Source organism: Pyrgilauda ruficollis, unplaced genomic scaffold (genome assembly GCF_017590135.1).
Source record: "Pyrgilauda ruficollis isolate IOZ18807 unplaced genomic scaffold, ASM1759013v1 scaffold184, whole genome shotgun sequence".
NCBI classification, from domain to species: Eukaryota; Metazoa; Chordata; class Aves; order Passeriformes; family Passeridae; genus Pyrgilauda; species Pyrgilauda ruficollis.
Window position 1 is genome coordinate 298308 of NW_024517429.1, and position 26745 is coordinate 325052.

Sequence of the window (26745 nt, forward strand, 5' to 3'; positions counted from 1 at the left end):
GTAACCTGAGGACTGAAAGGTCATGGACTCCTTCTGTACATTAGAAGGTTTTTTTGTTTGCTCGCTCAGGGTAGCAATATCCTGCTAGAGATCTAAAATGTCAATGGCTTGCTACTGTTAGCAAACACATTTCTCTTAGCATCTGGAAAATGTTGAATTTTCTTTTGGTTTGAATAGAGCTAAAATTAAAATAGCTCTTTGATTGCTTCCTTGTTTGTGCATCAGAATCATTGTTGATGTCAGGAGAGCTATGGGAACAGAGTTTATGAAATGTTGTGACAAAAGCCAGTAAAAAAGAGCAGAAAAGCATTAAAGAGGTTATTTTTTCATAGCACAGAAATAGCATCTTTAAAATTATCTGCAGTAAAATGGTACATGTAATCCCACAACCCCTCAGATAATTAACAACCACAAGATTTCCCCCATCACACTTACAGCTGTTAAGTTGGTTCAAATGAGGGGGCTTGAACTGTGTAAAAGAATAACAAGGCATAAGTTCTGCTGCTATGTTCCAGTCACAGCATGTGTATAGAGCTTGGAATAGTCCTAATGCAGTACATTTTCCATCTAAACACAGACAAAAGCTATTGGCAAGCTCAGTGCCATGGAATGGTGAATAACTACCTCACAACATCCTGAGAGCAACTAAAATGTTGTCCTTTTAAATTATGTTAACATTTTCCAGAAAATGTTTGGGTTTTGGTAGTGTGTTTGCAAATAACTACCTGTACTCATCTCTGTGCTAATAATCATTTAAGCAAATAGTTTCATAACCAGTTGACAAAAAATTTTCAATCTCCTTCTCTATTTTTCCAGTTCAAGTTTTTCTTGTGCTTAGAGCATTTGGAAGAGGTGTTTCTGTTGTCCAATAACATTTAACCTACTGAAGATTCAGCCTTTGGACACCTGTGGAATCTTCTCACCTGGCTTGCTTTTTTCATGGTATTTGTAGGAATGGCCTTCTCTCTGAAACCTCACTGTCTCCATTAAACTTAATTAAAAAGTGGCTTACCCTCCATGAAAGTAAAAAAGGGGGAGTTGAGTGACTAGCATTTGTAGGGGTATGTGCATGCTGTTCACAGAAATCTTTTTTCCTTAGGAAACAGAAGAAGTAATGTTTTGCTGTGCTGTTCTGAAGAATTGTGCATAATTGTAGTTTATATTTACCCCAAGAATAAATCAGTTGGGTGAATTTTGTTTATATTGTTTTACATTTCAGGTTTTCATTTGAGAAAAAGGTGACGGGGCAAGGCATTTGACAGTGGCAGTGTCCTCTGCATGTTGGTGTTAACAGGCTGTGCAGGCTCCTGGTGTCAGAATAGGGGTCATTTGCATCTGATAACTTCCAGTACCTGACTGAAGACCAGAATTTCATAATTTATTGTCAGAGCTATTATTTGGAGTCTTTTCTGGTTCACGGTGAAGCCTTGCTTCATGCATTTGACAGAACAGATTGCAAATAAAGAAAGGTTGACACAGTAAAAGGCAAATTTTCCAGTACGCTTATCTTGAAGTAGAGCATCTAGTGTGTCAATTTTACAGGAAGGGCAATAGAATATAACTAATAGAATTTGTAGTGGAAGTAACAAGCAGAAATATTGAAAGTTTTTATCTATCTAAATGAACAATTAGTGTTATTTGTGCTGTTCTTAAACTGGATTTTTGTAGTGTTTATTCCAAGAAAGAAAGGAAGAAAGGGAGAAACCAAACAAAATTGTTACTGTGTTTTAAATATCTGTTTAAATAAATTGTAACTTTTCTCAGTGACCAGCAAAGACATTAAGTTCAAGATGGGTCACTTAGGCTTCAGAATTTAAAATTATGAAGAGAAGCGTGCACACAGACCATGTACTTTCCCTTTGTTAAGGGATAAACAGAATACAGGAGACACTAATTATTTACAAAATGTTTTGCTATTCTTGTTTTTCTGTGGTTAACATAACCATGAAGTTTTCTCTCTGCATCCTGAATACCTGGATATTTCATCAGTGGCACTTAAGCACAGAAATATTCCTCTGACAGGCTTTGCTGGAAGCAGTGTTCAGGTTTTGTGTAGGAAACTGATATTTGTTGGTTATGGAAATATTTAGGTGTAGAAACTACTTAATTATCTGTCTCTCTTCAAAAAGGATTTTATAACGCTACTGCCTAATAGCTGGCTTTGTAGTATGCAACTTCCCAAGACACTGTTTGAATGCAACCTGACAAAAACCAAAGGTTAATTATGTTTGAAGAATAGCAGTGTTTTGCTGTGTGTAAGCTGGAGTGCATGGAGACAAATGACATTATTTGCAAAAAGGTGTGTAGATTCTGTCAGATTTTTGGAGAAGCCTTTTTGATTGGTTTCTACCACAACACCATGTTCTGTTATGCAATCTAGATGGAGCTGGTTTCTTCCTAGATTAAAGTTCCTGTTAACCACATGGTTCCAAAAGGCATGAGAGTCTCGGTGAGGACCTGCCAGAACAGGATGAAGACCTAATTGGGAAAAGAGAAAATATAGCAGTAACATATTAGCAAGTTTTCTGTTTGGAATGGGACTGGAAAAAGGGACAGGACATCTGCTATTTCTGTCATATCTGTAAATGTCTGTTAATGGACTTCATCTTCCTTTTAGATGTTTCACTCCTCAGTATATGTAGATGGCTAAATGTTGAGCAGTGCTTTAATTTGTAATGGAACTTTTGTTTCACTCTGGCATTATACTATTAAGTAAGAGGTTTTCAGCCTGTAAATGTGTGTAAATTTAATTGTTTTCTACCCAAATGTGGTGTTAAATTCTTGGAAGTGTTTTCTTTAATAGCATTGAGGACTAAGCTGATGAATTTTTTTGTGAGTTACTCATGGCCATCCCTTAATTTTATGTTCTGATTAGAAGACTTTACCTTTCCTCTTTGTGGAGGTAAATACAACATGCTGCTTGTAGCTCAAGAAACAGGAATGGTCTCAGTTCACTAACAGAAGAGTTGGAGATGTTGTAGTCTCTTTGGAAACACAGAATTAGTTCTACATTTCTTTACATACCGGCTGAGTTTTTGATTACTGACTTTTTTAGGATATTGCAAGACAGGAAATAAATACCTGCTCTCTGATTCATAGTTGGTTAATAACCTGGAGTAAAGGGACTTCACTCAGAGCTGCTTGATAAAATACCTTGGTACGTATTTGCCCTGGAGGAGGTTGTCCTGTGCCAACAATATTGACTAAAGTCTAATTTAGATTGCTTAAAATATTCACAATCTCCTTCCCTTTTTCCACTCATAAATGTAAACACTTACTACCTATGGTGGATGACTGAGTAATGAAATTGTTGCGAGAACAGGGGAGTGGGAGGAAAAGACATTGGGATAAAAAGGACTTGATTGTGTGCTTCATCCTCAGACCTGCTTTGCAGGGACCACTTCAGAGTCTGGGGTGTGCTGGAATGAATGGAAATGCTCAACTATTTCAACACTTAGAAAAAAAAAATAAGATGGAATCCACTAAAATACCAGTGATCAAAGAGGATTGTTACATTGTGGTTTTGTTTATTTAGCAAGAATACAGAGGAAAACTTAGCCAAAAGGGAGACAGATGAGGTTTAATTTTTCTTTTTCTGCATCATCTCACTGGTGCAGATTACAAGTTTGATTTCATTGCTAAATTGGAATTAAGATATGATTACACATTTAGTTGAATGTCATTCTTATAATCGCCATTATCATGGGCTGTGCGGTTGGATTCTTCCCTTCAAATTCAGCTATTTACAGTGCAGACACTGTCTGGGAAGTGTCTCTCCAAACTCTGCCTTTGGTTAAAGGAGAGAATTTGCTGCTTCTGGAAGTGTGATCCATCTCATTGCAATGTACTAAAGAGGCTGGATGAATTGAACATCAGAACAACAGAAGTTCCTATTGCTCTCCATTGACTTTGAAAATAATGTGGAAAAGCAGTTCACATAAGGTTATTGGTGTTGTAAAAGTCTAATGGTAGAGAGGGTCGCTGTGATCTTGAATTATACATAAGTATAGTTCTGGAAGCGTATAGTTTGTGTCACAGAAGTGTAATTGGGCATTATGGTGAAGGCACAGGCTGATAAAAGTGGTAACCTTAAGAAAACCAAATAATTTATTACCTACATGGTCAAACAAACAAACAAAAATCCTGTCCACACACAAACACACTTATATATAAGTATGTATCAATTTTTACTTACTAAAACTGTAATTGAAAAAATAGAGATATTCTTGCCCGAATGCGTATTTTCTATTTGTATCTTACACTCTTTTTCATTACCTGTAAGAAAAGCATACTGTTAACTGATTCAGAGTACAGATGTCAATTTGAAGACAATACATTTTTGCAAAAGTGTTGAGACATTATCTGTTCAAGTGACAGATTTTGGAAGCACTGGAGTATAAAAATATATATATTGACCAACAATTTTGATAAATGTAAATTCTCCTGGAAGAACTGTGGTTCAAAAAGGCTTTTCCATGTTGTAGAGTGGAACTGTGAGGCTGTGCACTGGCTGAAATTTTACAGGTGCTTTGATGCACATTCAGTTTTTTACCCTTTAAAAAGCTATTTTATTGAAGTTAAATTATTGTAGGGATATGAAAATATGTAGTTTGCTCTGAATTTATCCTTGGAGGGCCAGCAAATCATTGCTTTTTCTCTGAAATTAGATAGAAGGATCTGGATGGAAGATTTCAATCCCATCAGGTGTTTAAAATATGCCCCTCTGCTAAAAGAAGTATTATAGTTAAATCTGTCATGGCCTTTTTATTGATGTGTGGTACACTTGACAACTGCAGCTGTGAAAGGGAGAAGCTACAAGTAGCCCAGTCAGCCTGAAGTGGAGTAGGTCAGTGGTTGGTTTCTTCAGCTGCCCCAGGGAGTTTAATGAATGCACAGACCTGGTTTATGGAATCATTAAATCTATCATGGTATAAGCTCCCATGAAGGCAAGGAATTTGTCCCCATACTTCCAGACACTATAGGAGGCATTAGAAAAGTAACATAAGTGAAACATGCAGGGAAGAAACAAGGAAATCCTCCCTGCCCCCAACAAACAAGAATCCCACATCTCTAAGGAGTCGTCAGTAATAATAACAGCAATAACAAAATGCATCTGGGCTGGTGCCTTGCACTGCATTTCTCAGCTGGCACTCATTCAGATCTGTCACATCAGGCTGAGTGCTGATAATTTGTATCCCAGAATCCTTTTATCTGAACAGTGCAACATCTTCAGTGTGTACTTTTGGCAAAGGAGAAACACTGCTTTTCAAATCTCTAAAAACAATACAGACTTTTCTTTGCATCTTGACAAACTGTGGCTTATTATGACGAAAGAGTAACTTGTTTGTATTCTTGTAGTAACTATAAGTATTTGCAGTTAAATCAGCTTTCGACACAGGGGTGATTACTGAGTGATGCAGAGTAAAGGATATGTTTGGGTTTTTTATTTGCATGCATTTGCAGATGTTTATATAGACACTGATTTGGGAAGGCTGATACAGTTTTGGCATCTTTGCTGCTTCTTTTCTCTTTCTTCAATTAAAAAAAAAACCCAGCCAAATAAGACAGACACTTTCTTGGTTTATTTTTCAATAAACCGTAGGAAGATAGCCTATATCTGGGTGGGTAATAGCAACAGATTTATTTTGTAAAAAAATAGAGCAAAACCTTTTTCAAAAAAGTTGTATGATCATACATAAGCATAATAAGTCTCTGATAGCTCTGGTGAATTGTAAGGCTCATTTTCGAGAGTGAATGTGCATGGCTGGGATGAAGTGAAGTGCCATTAGTGATGCCCTTTCATATGAGAATGTCACCCTGCAACAAGGTTGTCTTGAGATAACTGTGCTTATGTTTAAACTCTTCCTGTGATTTCAGATTTCAGCGAGGCGACTACCACATTGATGTCTGCATCAATGACTACTTGGATGTGTTCTGCCCTCACTATGAAGACTCGGTACCAGAAGATAAGACCGAACGCTATGTTCTATACATGGTGAACTTTGATGGCTACAGCTCCTGTGATCACACTTCCAAAGGGTTCAAGAGGTGGGAGTGTAATCGGCCACATTCCCCAAATGGACCATTGAAGTTCTCGGAAAAGTTCCAGCTCTTCACGCCCTTCTCACTGGGATTTGAGTTCAGGCCAGGCCGGGAATATTTCTACATCTGTGAGTATGGAGAGGTTTATCGTTGATGCACAGCAGGTATAAGAAACACAGCTAATTTTTCACCTATACTCTATGAAAATACAGAGGGGCAGACGGTATATAGTACAAATGCCTTACAGGCTTAAACTATCCCCTAGGAATAGCTAGGAATCTAGCTAGTGAAAATTACATTAAATCATATCTTCTTTTCTCACATGAAATAGCATGGTAGCCTGTTCACTGAACTACCGCTGACTTGTAAAGCAAAATGCACCATTACATTTATTTCAGCATTCTGAGTTGGGGCCAGAAGGGGAGGATATAAATTGTCCCCAAATAGGAGGAAAAATAATTAATCCTTTGTATGTGGAATACCTCAATTTTCTTGCTTGCTTTGATGAAATACTCTTATCTCTCTAGTATTTATCACCCAAGGAAAGTGATGTCTGTGTAGCTCTTAAGTGATATTATGCTGCTGATGTCAGTAGTCCAGTGGTATTTAAAACTGTAATTTTTCAGGCCAAATAATCCTAGTTTTTAGCCAAGTGGTTTCATTCTTCTACCTTCCTTTCCCCCACAACTTTTTCATGGATGAACTGTTTCTGTCAGCATGGAATAGGAGTGCTCTGGGAGCAGGAGGCAAGCAGGTGAGGACATCTGTGTCAGGACTGCTCCAGGCACCCAGACAAGATGCAGGAGACATCACATGGGTCTAAGGAAATGAAAACACCAGGAGGTTAAAACCCAGTGGGTTGTGCAAACTGATTCCCTGACTCCACTGTGCAAGTCAAAAATTTCAACTATCTCATGTGTTCAATACTCCCAAAGAAGATCTTATTTCATCAACTCATTTTTGTACCTGTAGCTTTCACTCCTAGCAAGTTTTGACTGCTCCAGCTTTATTTTGTTTTCCTGCTTTTAGTTTCAGACAACAGAGTTTAAAGCTTTACATAGACTGCAGATCCCAATAAAAATGGCTTTCATATGTGTAGCTGGCCTTTTTACTGTGAAACAGACATTCCACCTCATTTCACCAGAGAAACTGAGTATGTATGATTCCTGTTTTCAGCCTCATTTCTTCAACATTGAGATTTTTGTTTTCCCTTCCATAATCTACAGGGAAATAACAGTCTTAGTAGATAGTTTCCTGTTAATTTATTTTTCTTCCATGAAATAAAAACCTCTAGTAAATAGTGCTTTTCCACCAGAAAAACTGTGCCTTGTTCTTGTGCTGAAACACAATAATAACAATAATACTAAAATAATATTTTAAATAATGTTATTTAAAACTGGGGCTTGAGCTGAGAAATTATAAAGGTATCAGAGTTAAGTAGATAATGTTCAGGGATAAACAAATCTGTGTTGTGTAGGCCCAGTCCTATTTGTGTCACTTCAGCAAGAGTTCTGTGTAATTCAAAATTCTGATATCAGGCTTCCTTGGAATTGTGCAATTTTTTTTGTGGGTTTTTGGGTTTTTTTGTCAGTTTTTTATAAATTCAGTTCCAGGGCATCATCAGTCAAGTAAGCAAGAATGGTTAAGCTAAGGAATGCAGTGTATCATCACAAGGTGTAATAAAATGTAGCACTGGAATGGCATCATTAGCTGCAAGCCTGACAAAAATCCCTGGTTTTCTAAATTTTTTAAAAAGAAAGAAAGATAAATATTTAATAAAGATTAAAACCAAAAATAACAGTGAAGGGGAAAAAAAAAGGAAATCTCAGCTTGGGCTGTCTAATAGCTTCATTGTCAGAACATACAAAATCCATCAAACTCTCAAGCAAGATACTGTAATTTAAATACACCTAGGTTGCTTATGCCTGGTTTTCCTCATTTGTGCTCAAATTCAATAAGTCACTAAAAATCATATAACTTTCATTAAAAATCTATAACATTCATTTAAGTGTCAAGGACTCCCTTCAAAACAATTGTTCTGAAGAACTTTAAAATTTGAAGAGCTTTATGATATTCAACTGCGTTCATATGGATTTTTTTTAATGAAAGGAAAAATAGCGAAAAATAGCAAAGAGATGTAAAATATTAGTTTAAGCAAAGCTTAGATGAAATTGAATTTTTGGTCGTGTTTTAGCAACACAAAAGCATTTTTCCTTCTTTTCTGCAGTTTAAGTAATTTTTTTCCTTCATCCTTTGCTTTGCTGAAGGAATCAACAAGGGTATTGACAATGCAGAAATTTCAGAGAAGCGCTGTACAATAAGTTAATAATATGTAGACCTTCTCAGGGCAAAGTTGTCCATCCTGTAATGTTTTTCTCTTAGTCTATGCTGAAGAAAGAAGGGGATGAAATGTTGTTCCTTGTTTCCTCATCAAAATGGTAAGCAGGTAGTTCAGGCTCTGGAGACCACTTTTGTTACCTTTCTTCATCTGCACATTAAAGAAATTAGTACTTTGCCGTGAAAGGTGTCCTTTGCTCAGCAGATCTGAAATCTTTGCCCTCTCTGCAGGCGAGAGGGAAAACTGACTATATAGGATCAGTCTGGCATGTTCTATTCCAGGGTTACAAAATGTGCTGTGTAGTCTAGATCTCTGAAAAGACAGAAATGTGAAGTGGCTGGGTAGCTTTATTACTGTCTCGTGTTCTGTCAAAAATATTCACAGTTTACCTTTTAAGGATGTGGCTTGCTTCTCCTGCTTCCATTATTTTCAGAAAATGAAATAATTTGTGAACAATCACTGTCTCTTTGTCTGAACTGTTCATTTGGAAAATACTACCATTCTTTGTTATGCCATTGCCTTCACATATTGTTCAGATGAACTTGGATCTCCATTCTTTGCATGTTCATTCTAGGATAATGCAAGGAAAAAATCTTACCCATCTGATGTCAAATTTACATTGAGCAAGTGAATTCAACATTTCAGTCATGCAATCAAAAGTAGTGATTAAGTTTGCTGTTGAAAGAAGTAAAGGTTATTAAATATTTACAGGGAAATTAACTTTTATTTCGTTAGGGTGTGCACAGTGTGGGGCTGGGGAAAGCAAATCAGATCGTGACCTGAAGTCTCAATTTTCACTTAGTTCTTATCAGGTACTCAGGTTAGTGTACGCCAGCCTGAAAACAAACAAAATAGTATTACTGCTGAAACAGAAGCAAATGAAATACAGAAAAAGCAGAAACAAAATAGTGTCATGACAGTGATTTTAATGTCCTTTGGAAGGGAACATAAGTTTCGGTATTCACGTTAAGATGAGGTACTGTGCAAAGTGAGATGAACTCAAAAGGTAGGAAGGGAAAAAAAATTTAAAATGTAGAATGTTACATAATGATATGTTCAAAAATTGTAATTTCCATTATTTTAACTTAATTACAGATAATTTATTAATGTATTAAGTAAAAGTATAAGTGACAATTTGGCAAATATACATCGGGGCTGTTGAAATAAAAAGGAGGAGGATGTGTCTAGAGGCAGGCTGGTACAGATTTCTGCGGAATCTTGACCTAAGTTTCCAAACCAAGCTGTTTTGTTGATTTAAGCTAGAGCTTAAAAACTGTTCTTTTCTTGAAAGCACCAGTGTAATATTGAAAGTTATACTAACATTAGGGTGTGGTACATGCTTTTCTCTAAGTCATCAATGCAGTTATTTCAGAGAAGAATTCAGTAATTTATCTATGGGTAAAATATCTATGGTATTTTTATCATATCCTCCAAGATTTTGTGTATATTGTTTATTTAGTAATTTTTTCATTTTGGTTATTTAGTAATCTTTTCATTTATATACGCCTATACCCTTTTCCTAGAACGACAAGGTAGCTTTGCTCTTATTCTCAGTTCTCTAGCTTATTTTCTGTTCTCCACAAGATTCTGACAATTTTTGCCAACAGTAAGCAGGCTTTACTTTTTATATATCTAGACAAAACTTGTGGGTTTTTCCTCCATTCTTCTTGAGAAAGGAACCCCTTTCATCTTTTAAAAATCCATATGAAAAGGTAAAAACCTATGATTTATTTGTATAACCTTTTCTTTTCTGCTCTTTCTTTCTAGTTTTATCTCTTGCATGTGTTTTTCTTAGTTTATTTCAAAATGCTTGTGCTGTTTTTTTGTCTCACCTTTAACGTGTCATTATCACCATGCCTTTGTTACCACAATTTATTTTCGTGAAGCTTCTGATTGTCAATTGAGAAAGCTTTGATGAAATTGTATTGCTTGTTACCACATCAGGATAGTGTCCTGTTATGATTTTAATTTAATGATGGTTAAAAATAATATTTTGAAATAGTTCATGTGTTAATGGCTAAATTAAGAAGCAGTTTGTAAAAATGTTCTTTCAGTTGTGCATATGCTTCTTAATAACATATAACCATCCTATACTCCTTTTTCTCATAGAATATATTCCCAAGAAACCTGCTGTTACCTGTTCCCTTGATATTTTTTTATTACTGTGTTTATTTTTTATTTTAGTGATACTATTTTTTATTAGTGTGTTTGGGTTTGTTCCTGGTTACCATTGCTTCTCTGACTCTGATTCCTTCTTTTCCTGAAATTTCTGATTCTGAGGGGTTTTATTCAATTGATATTCCGTCCTGACAGTCTTAGCTGCTCCTTCTGTAGGAAAACATGTGATTTGCATTATTTCTAATGCAAAAATTTTGTCTTCTGTTAGCTGGTTCCACCTCTGTTTCTGGAACGGGGGTCCTCGCCCTGTTCCAAATACTGTGGTACTGTGTTGAATCCTGTCATTGAATTGCTGTCATTTTTCTCTAATAGCTGCCAGGTAGTTGGACAATCATTCTGCAGACATCTGGAGTCTTCTGTGATTATCAGGATTTTAAGTAAAGAACAGTAGTAGAAAAAAGTGTTTTAATACCTACTCCTCTTACTTCTGTCTATTAATTAGGTTGTTAGCTTGTTGTGTTAATAAAGTCTCTATCTGAGGTCTTGTCAAGCCAGTAGCAGTCCTCGATGACAGTTCAGCTAAACTTGCTCACTTTACCTGCTTCTGCCGTGTTTTGTGAGTGGTTAGAGTTGAGTGTTTGTTTATGCTATTATTTTTCTTTAGTCTCTGCTACAATTCTCTATCAAATTTTCTTTATCCTGTGCAATTCCACATTTTGTGATCAGGTTGATTCTTGGGAGGGTTACTGTCTTTTTATCTCAATATGTAAGCATAATTAATACTGTTATAGTTTACTTGCCCTGTGCCTGTTCAATACATTCCACCTGAAATGTTTGTGGTAGAACCATACTGAAATTCTCTCTCCAAGTATCTTAGCCACTGAATTGCTGGGGATGGGACATGACTCAAGACTACTGCTCAAAACTATCACTTCTTGCTGCTGCTGGTGGTCCTTTATGGATTTTTGATTTTTAATGAAGAATTATTGGCAGAATTTAGAAGTCCTGCTCACAGGGAAGAACTGTACGTATCCCTCTATAAATCAGCAGTTAGCATAGGAAGTGCGGTGTTCGCTTTTCATGGAAATTACCACAGACCTGACAATATGACGAAGACCCTGGAAGCTTCCAGATTGCTGGCTTCGGGATTGGGTTCAGTATAGAAAGAATTAAGAAAGGTGAGTTTGCAGAGGCAAGGTTGACTAGCCTGTTATACTATACAGGAAAAAACTACTGAGAAATCTTCACTGTAATTGATTGTAATAGTTGCTATAACAGGTATTTTTCATGTGCTAAAAGAAGATTACATTAAACAGCTGCATAGATCTCATTGCTCTTGCTTGAGCACCAGCTTAATATTAGTGGATATCAATGTTTTGAACGAGCAGGCATGATGTAAGATGGTTATATTTGATTTAGGGATCTCCATGTTTGCTAGATGTTTACCTTGATGTAGTGGGAGCAAGAACAGGAAGACTGTGAACTGTAATTTTGTCTTATCAGAAAATGTAAATGTGAGCCCCCCCAAAATCTACACTTCTTGCTTTTTTAATCATCCTGCTATAAACCTGGAGATCTTGCTTTATCAAAACCAGTGTGTGTTATCAGCACAGCAGTTCGTGCTACTGACTACAGGTCTGTTGGTAGGAGGTGCTGTCTGGGGGCATAAGTACACTCTCAGATTTTGAGCCTGACTTACATGAGGAAATTTCTGTTGGAAAAAGAGATAATTTAAAGAAAATAGTGGGACTTTTCATGTGCATTCTGAAGAGTATGAGAATCAATCAAAGGTTACTATTAGCGGTTTGGCTAACAGTTTGGTTAGATCACTTACAATACTTAGAATTTTAGAGGAAGTCAGTCAGTGCTTTTGTTGTCATATCCCAGCTGTGGTAGTCCAGTAATATTTAACTGGTATTACTCTAGAAATTCCGTTTGTTTTTTTTTTTTTTTTTTTTTGGTTTTGTCTTTTCAGGAAGAAATCCAGCATTTAGAATATATAGTTTCTTAATGAGCAGTCATCTTTTCACTGTGTAGTTGTATGAAAAAATGTTTCAGAAAACCTCTCTATGGGTGTTTTATGTCCTCTCATATCAATGACTTATGTGCTCTAACAGACCTAGTTTGGATATTTTTTTGTCTTGAATCTATAAATACTGGGACTCAAAGGTTTGATTTGGGACAAAGTTTAGCTTTAGAGAGCTTTATGAGCTTTAAAGGAATGAATAGGGCAGGATGATGGTAAATCTTGTCGTACCATACATAGTTTATACCAGGAAAAGTGAAGTAATTGTATTTATTTGTAGGCTAAACTTCTGTAAAAATTGTTTCTAGTTGTGAAATGGTTGACCTAAATAGCATATATTTTGCTTTGAAAGTGAAGATGGGATTTGTCTTCCAGCAAGTGAAAAAAGGCAACCTGTCTCCAATTCAACAGGCGTTAGTTAATTCTGGTTCTTCTGGTGCTTATATTTCCTCATTGATTTTTAAAAACACAAAGATGACTTTTGGAACTCTCACTTTGGATATCCTGGTTTGCACCAAAACCTGAAAAATGAAGGTTAACTAAAGAACATTATTAAGGGATGCTGAGGGAATCACAAACATTTTTAGCATGTTAATTGCACTTCTCTTTTAGATAAACATTGTTTATTGCCAAGTTCCCCATTAACCATTCAATCTGGACCCAATCAACATAAACAATGATTCTGCTTTGACAGCAGTGGGATCAGACATACCACTCTACTACAAATCCGCCTTTGATAGCTGGTTTACTAGAATCACTTGAGATGTTCTGAATGAAATCAAAGCAATTGAAAGGGTTTGATAAATGTGTACTTTAAAAAATATTTTTTGTAATAACATTAAACAGACAAGGAAGGTGACCTTTAAAGGGGGTTCCTGCTTAGCCTAGCGTGTAGATTAAAGGGTCGGTTTCTGTTAGAAAGTATCAGAAAAAGATTAAGTGCTGGTCCTGCTTAAAAGAAAGCAGAAATAATCACCCGTGTGTAGTAGATTTTGATGTTGGTTGTGTTCCTAGAATCCTCAAAGGGAACATTAAAAGCTGTTGAATAATGTGGGACTTGGGAGAGATCCATATAAGAAAATGAAGAGTTAACCTCTGGAAGCACTGGTCCCTATTGCCTGAGTTTTTCAAAGGGAATGAATGTCTTTCAGAAAGCAAGTTTAAAAAAGAAGGTTTGGGTTCACATGCTTCAAAAATTGAAGTGCCATTAAGGTCTTGACAGCAACAGAAAAATAAAAGGGGCGGTTATACTCCCCATGCATCTCTGAACATTGTCTGTAGCATATTTTATAAGGTCTTCACTCTCATGTAAAGATCGGTGGTGTGTTACTTTCTAGTGAAGTACTGATTTTGGTCATTAGGTAGGGTAAAGGAGTGACCACAGAAAAGTGAATGACAGGGTTTTCTTTTCTCTGCTTTTTTTTCTTTCTCATCTAAGCTGCTTGACAAATGCCAGTTCATTTTGTAGAAAAATAAAGCATATATTGAATGTTATCTGATCATCCAATCGCAAACATCATAAATGTGTCTTGGACCTTGTATAAAAGGCTTTTAGGGAGCATTAGGAACTTGATGAATCCATATGTGACGCCCCTGCCTTAAGACTAAATGTTCCCTACTGGGTGACTGTACTTTTTTACATTTTTGATTCTTGTAAAAATCCCATTTCAATTTTCTTAAAAGTAAGTGTTTAAATTTTAGTGTTCTGCTGGAAGTACAATTGAATTAATTGCTCACAGCTCTTTAAATCCTGATGGACCATTCATCATTCCTTACTTTAAATCAGTTTTGATGTTCAACAGCTACAGCTTAATATCTCAGTGGTTGCTGCACTTAGTTGGTGGGTGAAACTCATTGCAGTGATACTTCACTGGAATGTTATGAGATTAATAAACTGAACACATGGATTCTGTGGATGAAAGGATTCACAGAACTGGAGAGTAATATTAATAATTGTGTGAGGACTTGTAACTCTGTAACAGTCCTCTAATTTGATTTCTGAGCGAACTGAAACCTGTTTAATGAGCTGTTGTATCGGAAGTATGTATTTTGCAACATGGAGCAGATGCCAACAGAAATGAAAATAGCATAGCTTGGCATTTGGAGTAAGTGTTGTACTTCATTGCCTCCATGTCATCAGCATGTTAAGCCTCTCTGTTCCTCAGACTAAATCACCAAGGCAGCACTTTCTTGGGTGATACTGTATGTGTCATGATACAAATTAGATTATATATGCATGCCTGCAACGACTAGACCAAAACTAAACTCGCTCAATGAAAAAATACTTCCACATGCTGAGCAATTGGCTGATGATCTTATTTCGTAAGTTAATATTCAACATTCAACTCCATGTTCTTTTAAATACTTGAATTTTTAAAAAGTAAATTTTTTACTAATCTACCTAACCCTCTGATGTTAGACAAGTCTCTGAAAAAGGAAAACATTACAGAATTCTCAATAACTTTCTTGTTTCCACGTAATGTGTCCTCTTCAGACAGGGTGTCCAGGACTCTGGACTCAAAATGGCACATGCAATTAATACTTTTGTCTCCAAGATTCTTGGCAAGTCAGTATAAATCATGTAGAATGTGATTTTTTTTTTTTCACAAGAGTATTCAGAAATGCATAGAAATGCTTTATTCTGAAAAATTACAGAAACAATTTTCAGCATTTCTAATGTTTTCACTTTCCCTCAGAAAAGTAGTAGGTCATCCACATTATTGGCCAAATGAGATTTTTACTGCCTCTGAAGTCTCCCTGGCCTTCCTCTTACATCATGCATATTTAATATTTAAGGTATCAGGAGGTATAGCCAGCTATATACAGCACTACTTTAGGGAATTAAGAATGGCTTGAAGGTGTATCAAAATCTCATTTGTACCATACCTCTGTGCACAAATGTAACCAGGCTCCTTTTTATAGTTATGGGGAATAAAATGGCTGTCACTGATCTTCTGGGGTTGAGATGATCTTAATTATTTGAAAGATAATCAGAATGGAGATATATTAATCAATTTGAAGAGCCCTGACAATTCAGTCTTAGTGGTGTTCAAAATATGTGTTCAGGCAAAAATAAACCAGAACAGCTCAACTCACATGCATTATGTCTTAAGAGTTGTAGGTGAGGATATTATGAAGATACGATGTTGGGTTTCTTTTTAAGTAGTTTTGGCACATCTGCTTCTGGTACTACTGGGTCATCTTCCTTTATCTCAATACCTGTAATTGCATGTGGACTACTTCTAATATTTTGAGATTTTGCAGAAGACGTTCAGGTGTGAGGCTTTGAAGACTACACTGTTATGCTACTGCACAGAGCCCTGTGTTGCGACTGAAGCCAGGATCTGTAACAGCAGCTGCAGCAGGACTTGCTGTCTACCTTAAATGTAGTGCCTTTCTTGAGGATCTTCAGGACTGTGAAGGAATGCAGCCTGTCCTCTTGAAGAGGGCTTAATAACAACGCCTCTTTGCTTCTGGCTTGTGATGCACAGATAAGTAATGAATTTTTTTTGCCCCATGGGCATGAAGTTATTCATGCAGTTCCGGTTAATAATTAATAAAATAATTATTTTATTAGCAGTCCAATACAAGGAGGTAAATGATAATGCTACTGGAGTTTGAAATTAATGACTGTGTAAGAATACATTTTAAACACATTTATTACAAGACAAAGATAGTTATTTTTGAACCAGTTGTCTGAAGCCTTAAAATATGAAAATTATTTATTTTTCATGAGTGGCAGTGTGAAACCTCTCTTTCATGGCTCTCACTTGAACACTGTGAACAAGGCTGCCTCTGAGGAAGGAAGCATCTCCTTGACAACTGTTTGGAGGTGTTCTGCAAAGTACCCACGTTCCAGCTCACACACTTTGTTGCAGTGATGAGTTTCAAAATTAAATTAGGAGGAGTCTAGCAGTCTCTCATTTTGCCACTGAAAACTGCTGCCAACTAGGTAGCAAAACCAACAGCTCCCTCGCAGTTTGTTTTAACAGACTTCCATGCCCATACAAAATGTGCCACTTCCAGCTTATAGTAGGGGAGTGTTGCGTAGGTTTCACTGCTGGCTCTTTCCCCCAGGCCCAAGCAGAACAATCGACCAGTGTGTTTGGAAGTTATTGCCAGAGATAGGATTCCTCATCTGTAGAGCTCGTACCTGTGGTAGCTTTGCTTAGAGGTATACACCAGTGCTACAGCATTTTTTTTGTCCACAGTCCCACTTGAAATATTTAGTGGCAGCTTAAGCAAAACTGTGTAAATTAGTCACTATCACATTTAGGCATTAAAAGAGGAATTAGTAATTTATATTAATCACAAATGTTTCTCCACATTTTATTAACAAGTGGCTTGGCTGCCAGAATGATTTTTGGAAGACATTTTTTTTCTCCCAACTGTCATGGAGAAGAAAACTGTTATTATGGGCATTTAGATAAAGATTAACGGTTTTGGCAATTTGTTTGAGGAAAATTGTATTTTACTATGCATTCCACTTCAACGTGGACCATCACTGCCAGTGTGATTTGTCACCTCCTTGATAAAATTATACAGTGGAGACACAAGATGGTCTAATTCATCTTAAGAACAGAAACAGGTTAATCAACAAAGCAGAATGAGGTTAAAAAACAAACCAGACCCACATTTCTTAATTGATTGGCAAGTCTGGATTTCCAGTAAGAGAAGTGAGAAGTCTGTCTGCCTGTGGTTTTAGTACATTTTGGTTCATTTTTCCTTCATGCTTTCTTTTTTCTTTGCCTTTTTTTCCTTAAGATGGCTTCACAAGTCCTATATGGATCTCCAGGAAAAAGTAGTACAGGTGACCCCTTCATATTCTGCAAGTAGTTCTGTTGAACGCTGTAGGAGCAGCCCATGAAATTGGCACAGTGTATGAAGAAATTACTAGAATGATAAGAAAGAGGTCAAAATTAATATTGTAGGGTTTAACAGCAATGCAGAACAGACTGCCAACACAACCTTCAGACTTTCACGTGTTTCAGGCAGACAAAATCAATTTCCTAGCATACTACTTTTTGACGTTATCATATTCCAAGGTATTAAAAAAGACATATTATATTTTATTCTGTCATGGTATCTCCATTTTTACTTCCACTTCCACATTTTAACATTGTGTAAAATTAAGAAGATAAAAACATAAATGAAAAATCTTTTATTTGCTACAAAGGAGACAAACAAGGGTTGAAGGAGAAAAAACTCATTACAAGAGATTAAAAACCTAATTGGTTGGTAGCTCTGATAGTTCCCATTGGATGTATAAGGATCTGGTGAAAAAAATGTACAGTCTCAAACAGAACATGTCTTCCTATTATTTCTTTCATGTAGAGACTCCTCTACATGAAAGACTCCTCTACAAGCATCTTTAGGTTCCAATTATTTTCAGTGAAATATTTCACAAGAAAAGGGCATGATAAAATTGGTAGAGGTAGTGTTTTTCCCCTGAGAAAATTCCTGTGGCTAATAGTCAAATGTAATAGGGAAGGCTTCCATTCAATGTCAAACATAAAGAGATTTCTTCAGGGACAATTCTGATCCATGGAGGTTTTGAAATCTTGTGTCATGACATTAATGCACTCTCTCTTTCCCCGAAATCAATATGGGGCAGCTGATGAATACAGTACATCTGAACACTTGATTATCTTCCTGTCTTAATATAAGCATAAAATCTACTACTAGATATTTTTCCTAAGGATGAGTGTTGTCTTGGGGATACTGTTCTTCTAAAAAGATGAAATACTTGTAACAATGTTTTCTTCTCAACTGACTGACCTTTTTTCCTATATTTATCATGAATTCAGCATGTTGTGTATGAGTGTATGGATATACATGCATATGTGTATATATACACTTGTATATTTATAAAATAATAATATGAAAGAGTCTCGTATTGTAGAACCACAAAATCACAAAAAGGATAATGTTGGACGGGACCACAGTGATTCATCTGGTCTGATCTCTTTCCTTTACAGGGTCATCCCAGAGCACAGGTTGGAGTCCAGTTGCTTCTTGAATATCTCTGATGAAGGTGTCTCCACAATTTCTCTGGGAGATATTGGTTAGATCTGAAAAAATAAAATAAATTATGGGGTAAAGTTTTAGCTGTTGCGTTCTAACAAGGGCAAGATATTTGCAAATATTAAGTGCCAGTGAAGATTATTATAGATTATCATTCTCCTCTATGGGCTGATCTGACCAGCTCTTGTTTCTTGTCCTTGATGCGGCATAATCATAATCACTACACGTTTTCGCAAAATGAAAATGAGATTAAAGATAAGTTTAGCCCTAGTTAAATAGGAGACTGACATTTCTAGGGTAGGACTGTGTCTGTCTTTTCTTTAACTTACTTCCTCTCTGTGCTTAGTTCCCTTTCCCTTGGTAACAAATACGGTAATCGATGTGCCTTAGAGAGAGACATTCCTGCTGAAGTCTGTCCTGTTGAAGATAATAGCAGAAGGAGTAATTTTCTGCAAAATGTTACCAGCTTCCTTAAGGAAGTATGTCAACATCTAGAAAAGTTTGCCACCCAAATCTTCAGGATGCAAAATATAGAATGTTCATTTTCCCTGGAGTTTTCCCAACTACCTGTCACGCCATGCTATTTATGCCTTCTTAATTGAAGGACAAAGTGAATTCACCAGTGGCTTTGCAGCTACCTGGCGTGGTCAGTGTCTGCTTTGATTTCAGGGTCCCAGACCTGTGAGCCCATTCCTGCTTGGAAATGCCCGCTTCTTGTTTTTATCAGAGACAATAGCCAAATTATGAATTTGAAAAGATGTAAGTTAAGAGTTAGCTTGGGGAAAACCCTTGTAAAGAACTGCCTAGGGAGAATATTTCTTATTATGTTAATCTAGCTGAGAAGAAATATTTCTGCCTAGGACTTTTTGATTTTATACTGTAGAATATTTTGAGTGAAATATAATCTTAATCCAAATTTAATCTTTTGGGAAACCTGCTGCCTCATTAAAGTTGTAGGAAGAAAAGGAAGGGAAATTTTCTGGAACTGTATTGACTAGGAGGATGTGAAACATTATGCATTAGAAATGTAAATTGTCGTTAATACTCTTAGTATTTGTGTCAATACAGATGGATTTTCACAAAGATGTATTCCATTCCTCAGAGTGCTTGTGAACAGCATATATACATATATATATATTTATATAATATAACAGCAACAGAAAGTCCCATGAAGTTGCCTTAGCTCTTAATCAAATATAAGTTAGGCCAAATAAAGCACTCTTAAATGGTAACTTTCTGTAACGGAAGGAGGGACGAAAGATTAAAAAGCGGTAATTTTTTTTTTTTTGTCTTTTCAGGAAGAAACAGTTTTTTGAATTTCTAGGCATAAATTCTGACTGATAGTTTTACATCAGATTTGAGAAGAAAGTACATGTATGCAAAAAAAAAAATTGTTTTTTAACTGGACTTCTGAAATAAAGTTCTGACAGCTGTGTATACAGATGTTTTGACATTCATGGTCTATTTTGACTTGAGCCTCAGAAAATTACATTGGTTTTGGTGCATCTATATGTAAGTGGACTCTGTCTAGGCTTTAGGACACTGATCTGAAATATACCTAAACACACAATTAAAAGAAAACAACAGCAACAAAATAAACCAAGGCAAAACAAACAAACAAAAAAGCCCAACCAAACAAAACCACCACCTAAACCCAGGGTAAATGCAGTTTCTGTGTCCTCTGTTCTTCCTTGATCCCAGTCCAAAGTAGGTAAAATAAATAGTGTTTATTACAGGCCATATGTCCAAAGTGTTTAGCATTGCCAATTTTAGTCATAATTTTAGAAGTACTTAGCTGTCACTTAAGTATCTAAATAGTTGGCCTGATTTCTAAAATGCTTTGCACATGAAGCACTGAGTTCTTCTGAAAATGTGATGTCTGTTGTGGATAGTAAACATCCTGAAAGCTTTTCAGTAGGTTAATTTGAATTGTATGTTTGTATTTTTACCAGTTTTTTGTGTTGTTTCTGTGTTTCAAGTGAAAATACAATCAACTTGAGCCCCATTTCTGATCTGCCATAATCAAGGACTAAGATTGTCTTGTATTGTTAGCTGTTCCTTCATTTCCACACAAAATTATTCTTTTACCTTAGAAAACCAAGAAAGAGTCATTGTATTTTTGATGTGGATGGAAACTGACTTGAAAGCACAAGGTTTCTTTTAAGAAGAAAAAAGTCTTAAAACTGGGTTTTAAATATCTGTCTTTCAAGAGTAAGGGTATCTAGACAGGTAATACTTTAATTAGATGGAAATATTTAGATGGAAGGACCAGTAATAGAGGAAGCTGGAATACTGCCCTGTTCTTGGTCTTTTGCTCAAAGGCCACGTCCACAGAGGTGGTGGTAGCAGGGCTCGTACCCTCTCCTGGTGTGGAGGTACCCCACTGTTTTAATAACAGGATTTCCTCTAGGTCTTCTGTCATGAATTGTTCAGCAGAACCCTGAATTGACAGCAAGCTGATGGGATTTTTTTTGTGAGCCTCTAGATGGATATTTTGTCAGCTCGCGTGTCTCAGGTGCAAAAATTTTTAAGAAAAGTAATTAAAAAACCCCACATTTTTTGTGAGCCACTAATGACCATGACCTGGGGTACAGCCCCAGGTTCCTTCTCCCCCAAGCAAGTGCACACAATTTCTGTAATTGGACCTGATTGAAACTTGTCTTTACCAGAACCATCACCTTTCTTTGGATGGCCCACGTGTCACTGCTCATGCTTGGGCTGAAAAGCAGAGCTAATGAAGGAGTTTTCCAGCCCTTGGTGCATCTGTGGCACTTGCTTTCCCTGCTGTGCTGTGTAGTGCACTGGCCGCTTGTTGGCAACTTCATATTTCACGCTGCAGGGAATTGAAATGACTGAACAGACAGGAGAAGAGTTTTATTTGCAGTAGCCTGTATATCCCTAGATTCTGATTTGGCATAAAACATCTGCTTCATTATCTGTTTCGAGGCCAGTTCCCTCCTGCCAACAAAGGTTATGACTTCAGGCAAGCTGTGCCTTTGCTGATGGGGGGATTTGCCTGAAAACTTGATTGAGTCAGAATCAAAGCATCCTGCAAAAGATATCTTTATTTCAATTATTCTGAAAAAGCAGCCAAATGGTAAATATATTAACATATTAACCTGTGACTAAAGGAGGCCTCTGACTTTTGTTGTATGGGATTTTATAAGAATGTGAACATGTTGAATGTGTGGCCAGCTTTTGTTATTGTTCTGATGGTAAGAGAAGTGAGAGGTCCTCTACATGTACTTGCTTAATGAGCAGAGTCAATAAGTAAATCTGTGCATATTTGTGCATATTTTCAGTTTGCAAAGTTAATTGTAATACTATACAGTTAATTGTAATATTGATACAGTTTCTGTTAAAGTCTTAGGAAATAGGTCCTATATGATGAAATATTTGGAGATAAATTGATGTATTAAATCTTATATTCATAGGGACTTACTTTCAGGGGGTTTTGTCTCCTGCCAAAAATGGTCAGTTTTTCATAGAATGATGCAGATTTCTTTGTGGAAGTGTCATTTGATCCACAGTTACATATCTACAAAAAGAAGTCATGTTATTTCTTGCAATAACATAGATAGATTCAACCTTTATTAGAGTAAGTAGTCTATTGCTGTCTATTTACTTCACTGTCATTGATGCACAATCTTTGCAACATATGGTTTGGCTTACCTTCTCAGAAAAAATCCTTTTTGTAGCTTTAAAAAATAGTAATTGAATATTTGCATATCTCCAAGGAGCCATGTGGGTTGAACACAGCAGTTGTCTTCTAGTGTTCTTAGGCTGCTTTTGGTGTAGGACTAAGAACTATTGCTTTTATGAAGCACCTTTTTCTATAAAGTCAAAACCTCACAACAGTGCACAGAAAGCCAGTGCTATAAAGGAGCTGGGTAGAGTATTTAATAGAGAGAGCTAGGTTGTAAGTGTTTTTGTTCCTATGGAGCAGATGGATTTGGTTCTATCTGTTCCTTATTCATAACAAAGGAGCTTACTTGCAGGAGGACTGACTTCCTAGGACTAGCATGATAATGATCTTTTCACCACAGATTGAAAGGATTTGAAAATGGTCACTTCAGCTCAGCAGAAAGCAGCTAGCACTGGTAGCACACTTCAGACCTGCTATTTTCCTTTAGCTCTGTTTCAAGAGCGCTGATGTCCAGGTGGAGAACAGGGGCAAGCAGCATTCCTTGGGGCTCAGCATTGGAACTGGGGCTTTTCACATCTTTGTCAGTGACACGGAAAGTGGGACCAGAGCACCCTCAACAAGTTTGCAGATGACACCTGCAGTTGATGGTCTTGAGGGAATGGATGCCATCCAGAGGGACTTTGACAGGCCTAAAGTGGACCTGTGCCAACTTCATGGGTTTCAGCAAGTCCAAGTGCAAGGTCCTGCATCTGTGCCAGGAAAATTCCAAACACAAATACAGGCATGGATTTGAGAGCACCCCTGAGCAGAAGGGCGTGGGTATGTTGGTTAATGAGAAGTTCAATATGACCCAGCAATGTATGCTTGCAGCCCAAAAAGCCAGTTGTTTCCTGGGTTGACCAAAAGAAGCGCAGCCTGCAGGTTTAGGAAAGTGATTCTCCTCCTCTTCTCCATGCTGGTAACCAGATCTCATGTGGAGTACTCTATCCAGCTCTGGGGCCTGTAACATGAGAAGGATATGTTGGAGTAATTCCAGAGGAGGCAGCAAAGATGATCAAGGAGGCTGCAGCACCTCACCTTGAGAGAGAGCTGGGGTTGTTCAGCCTGGAGGAGGGTCAAGGGAGCCTTTACAGCAGCTTTCCAGTATCTAGAGAGGGCCTGTAGCAAAGGTGAAAGGGACTTTTACAAGTGCATATAGTGATAGCACAAGAGGGAACTGTTTCAAATTAGAGTAAATTTAGATTAGATGTTAGGAGACAACCCTTTACTCAGAGAGAGTTCTTTTTCTCCAGTTTACTGGAGAAAGTTGGCCAAAGAAGTGGTGGATGCCCCATTGCTGGAGGTGATCAAGTCCAGGTTGGATGGGGTTTTGAGCAGCCTGGTCTAGTAAGAAATACCTCTGCCCATGGAGGGGTGGTGGTGAGAGAGGAGCCAGATAATCTTTGAAGGGCCCTTCCAACCTATATAGCATTCTATGATTTTATGAAAATGCATGTTTTTTCTGAATAAAACAAAATTAAAATATAAGCCCTCCTCCCTTTGACATTCATTGTTCCCCCACCCCATCAGTCAGTTCTACATCTGAGGAGTTCAGGATATTTTGTCAAAAAATGTGTTACAAATACAGGATTAATTTTTTTTAATTTGACCATAGTATTAAAGGCAGAAGTGAAAAATTATTTACTGACAGTCTGGGTTCTGTTTACTGAATTTTTCTCATGGCCTCTTCTTTCTCAGCAAGAATATTCTGTGAACAAGAAATCTAAAGTCCACAAAATGTGTGTGAAAGTGCCTTGCTGGGTTTCATAATTAGGATGCTGCAGTGCCAGCTTTGATTACACACCTCTTGGGCTTTCAGGGGAAAAAAAATCCATTTTGATCCAAGAAAAAAATATTCTTGTCTCTGCAGGATATTTCACAAGGGCAGAAGAGGAAAATGCAGGAGGATACACAAGCACTTGCTTGGCTGAAGAACAAGTTATTCAGTGACCCCTAAGAGGTGAACTGGAAGTTTACAGAGATCTTAAAAATTAACTAGGAACACAGAATAAGAACAATCCTTCTGTGTCATTGGTTCTGGCTGTGCAGTCTCTGGAAGAAGCCTTGAGGCCCCCAGGTTTATGTTTGTCCTGGCTGGATGTTGTGCAGGGGTGTGCTGGACCCCATACTGCTCTGTGCTTCAGGATGCCTGGTGCCTGAGGCAGCTGTTAGAGTGGGATGAGCAAGCAGCAGGCATGCCTGGCCTGCCTTAGCTGGTACTGCAGCATGTGTGTAGGTATACTCAGGGCTGTGTTTGGCCTTCAAGCCAACAATACCATATTGTATAATTCATAGATATATATGAAAGCATCTGTTACCCTTGCTGCTGAAGACTCCACATCAGATGGTACACACATATTTGCAGCTATGATGCTTCCCCACACCCCAAAGTGAGAGATGTGATCTCAAATGAGGATTTTTTTGGTTGGTTATCAGTTTCTGAGTTCTGAAAGTTTTGATGCAGCAACTCAGGGAAAAAACCCATTAATTTCAGTGACTCTTTTCCTAACTAAGGTAAATGACAGTGTATCCAGATTTCTTTCCAGAAACTCAAGGCATGGAACCCTCTTTTAAAATGTGAGAGGAAAGAAGCACCTCATGCACACTGTCATGAAACTCTTCCAAGCTATCAGAACTATCTCCAATGCAAATGTTTGTTGATGTAAATTAAACTGGAGCTGAGACAAAAGTGAAAAGGGATCTTCATGATTGCAGAAAGTGGGATGAGGACTGGCCGGACTGCTCTAGTAGGATGAGGCTTGAGTTCTCTGCACTCTGAGGAGTGGAGACACCACATGCAGTAGATTAGAGGCACTTAAATTGAACAATGATGGACACTTGTGTGTTTGAGAGAAGTTAATTCTGCAGAATTTTTGTCCATCTCTTTTGAAGTTAGTGTCAGCAAGGTTTTCCAGTAAGTTGTTTTGTGTTGTCCTATATTGTTTTCCATATGTATGTTCCTACGTATGAAAAACACCATTGGAAACTGCTCACAGCATAGGTGTACTGGTTCTTTAATTGGTTAATATGCAAAGAGTAGAGAAATAAGTGTTCTGTGCAGTGGTGTTTGCTTAGATCAGGAAATAGGAGATAGAAAATAGGCATAAGAATTTCCTAATCTGCTTAGTCAAGTTGTTAAACAGGGCCGTTTCTAGTAGTGAGGCAGAGTTCTCTCTTCGCTTCTGAGAACAGTTATTAGAGCATTCAGGAGGAGAAAAACTCAAGAGGCACCCATGTGTTTCAAGTCTGATGTAGTATTCATTGCTTTTAAAATAGTTTCCAAACCACCAGGGCTTTTAAGTCCCGGTTATGGAAAAGTGTACACATATATGACTAATTTTGAGTTCATCTGGGAATGATCCCTGGGAATATGGCTAAACATACTGTGGTATACATTATTAAAAAATAACAAGAACACTCAGAAAGAAATAATTTGTGGCAGAAGGTAATGAAAGATTAGCTCTCCCATGGGTGTCTTAGACTTTCCCACAGTAACAGTTACAATAGACTAGTTATTTTCTGGCATAGATGGGGCATGTCAAATTCCTGACAAGTTCTCTTTGATGAGCCTATGGTTATTCCCATATAGGTTGGCTTTTTAAAATACGTATTTCAAAAGATGAGTAAGACCTGTGGCATTGAACACAGGCTAGATAAGTGAAAGACAATAGAAGTTTAAATAAAAGTGCTATTACCTCATACACTGAACAAGTTTTGACTGAGAAGAAAACTTCAGCTTAATATGTTCCTGAATTTTTCATGGGAAACATCACAAATTGAAGGGTTATATCTGTTCTAAGGACTGGATATAAATTTCTGGCTTGTATGATGGAATGATTCAGTATGCCTTCTACAGGACCTGAACAAACTGGGAATTCACATGATAAAGGTGTACTGTTATTACTACAGTGCTAGCATCTCTTGTGTCTGTTGTCAGTTGTGGCCTAGGACTGTAGTAGCTATAATGAAGTAAAAGGTCTCTGCTTTGAGAATCCTGACGTGTCATAGTAAGCTTCAATTAAAATGAACTGTGATGTGTTTTCCAGACTTTAGCTTTCCTAATAATACCTGGTTTCCATCCTGCCAAATTCTGGGTTTATCTATGTAAAGGTGATGCCAAGGTGCTATTAGAACTTTTCCAAGAGATAAACCTTCTGAAATCTTTTTAGCAAAGGTATTATCTGTAAGCAGCGTGTTTGCAAACTCCTGTGCTTGCACATGCACTCAAACATTCAAAATTGCATTATTCTCACCTTTTTTGAACCCCTCTAAAACTCCTGTTTTGTGCTTTTTTCCCTAAATTTCCCCTGAAACTTCTTGAAGATGTTTTTGTATCTTTACATGTTCTCTCTCTTCCCCAAGACATAAATATACTTAGTTGCCTTGTATAAGTGAATAGCAAAACTGACATTTCATGTCTATGTGTGTTTCACAACCCTAGAAAAATGCATGCAAAATTACTTGGTTTTGTAAACATATAGAATTTACAAGTGGAAAAAATTTAGAATTTAC

The 26745-nt window shown here is 37.1% G+C and overlaps 1 protein-coding gene across 2 annotated transcripts in view; it reads left to right on the plus strand.

The window, feature by feature from the left end:
- The window catches only part of EFNA5 (ephrin A5), a 205243-nt gene that overhangs the window by 160533 nt on the left and 17965 nt on the right, over positions 1 to 26745 (plus strand). For both annotated transcript variants that reach the window (XR_005954897.1, XM_041464792.1), the window contains exon 2: positions 5878 to 6170. Coding sequence is in view for 1 of the 2 variants with exons in the window: in XM_041464792.1 (XP_041320726.1) it covers positions 5878 to 6170 (293 nt within the window). In the remaining variant the exon portion in view is untranslated. The remainder of the gene's footprint in view (positions 1 to 5877; positions 6171 to 26745) is intronic.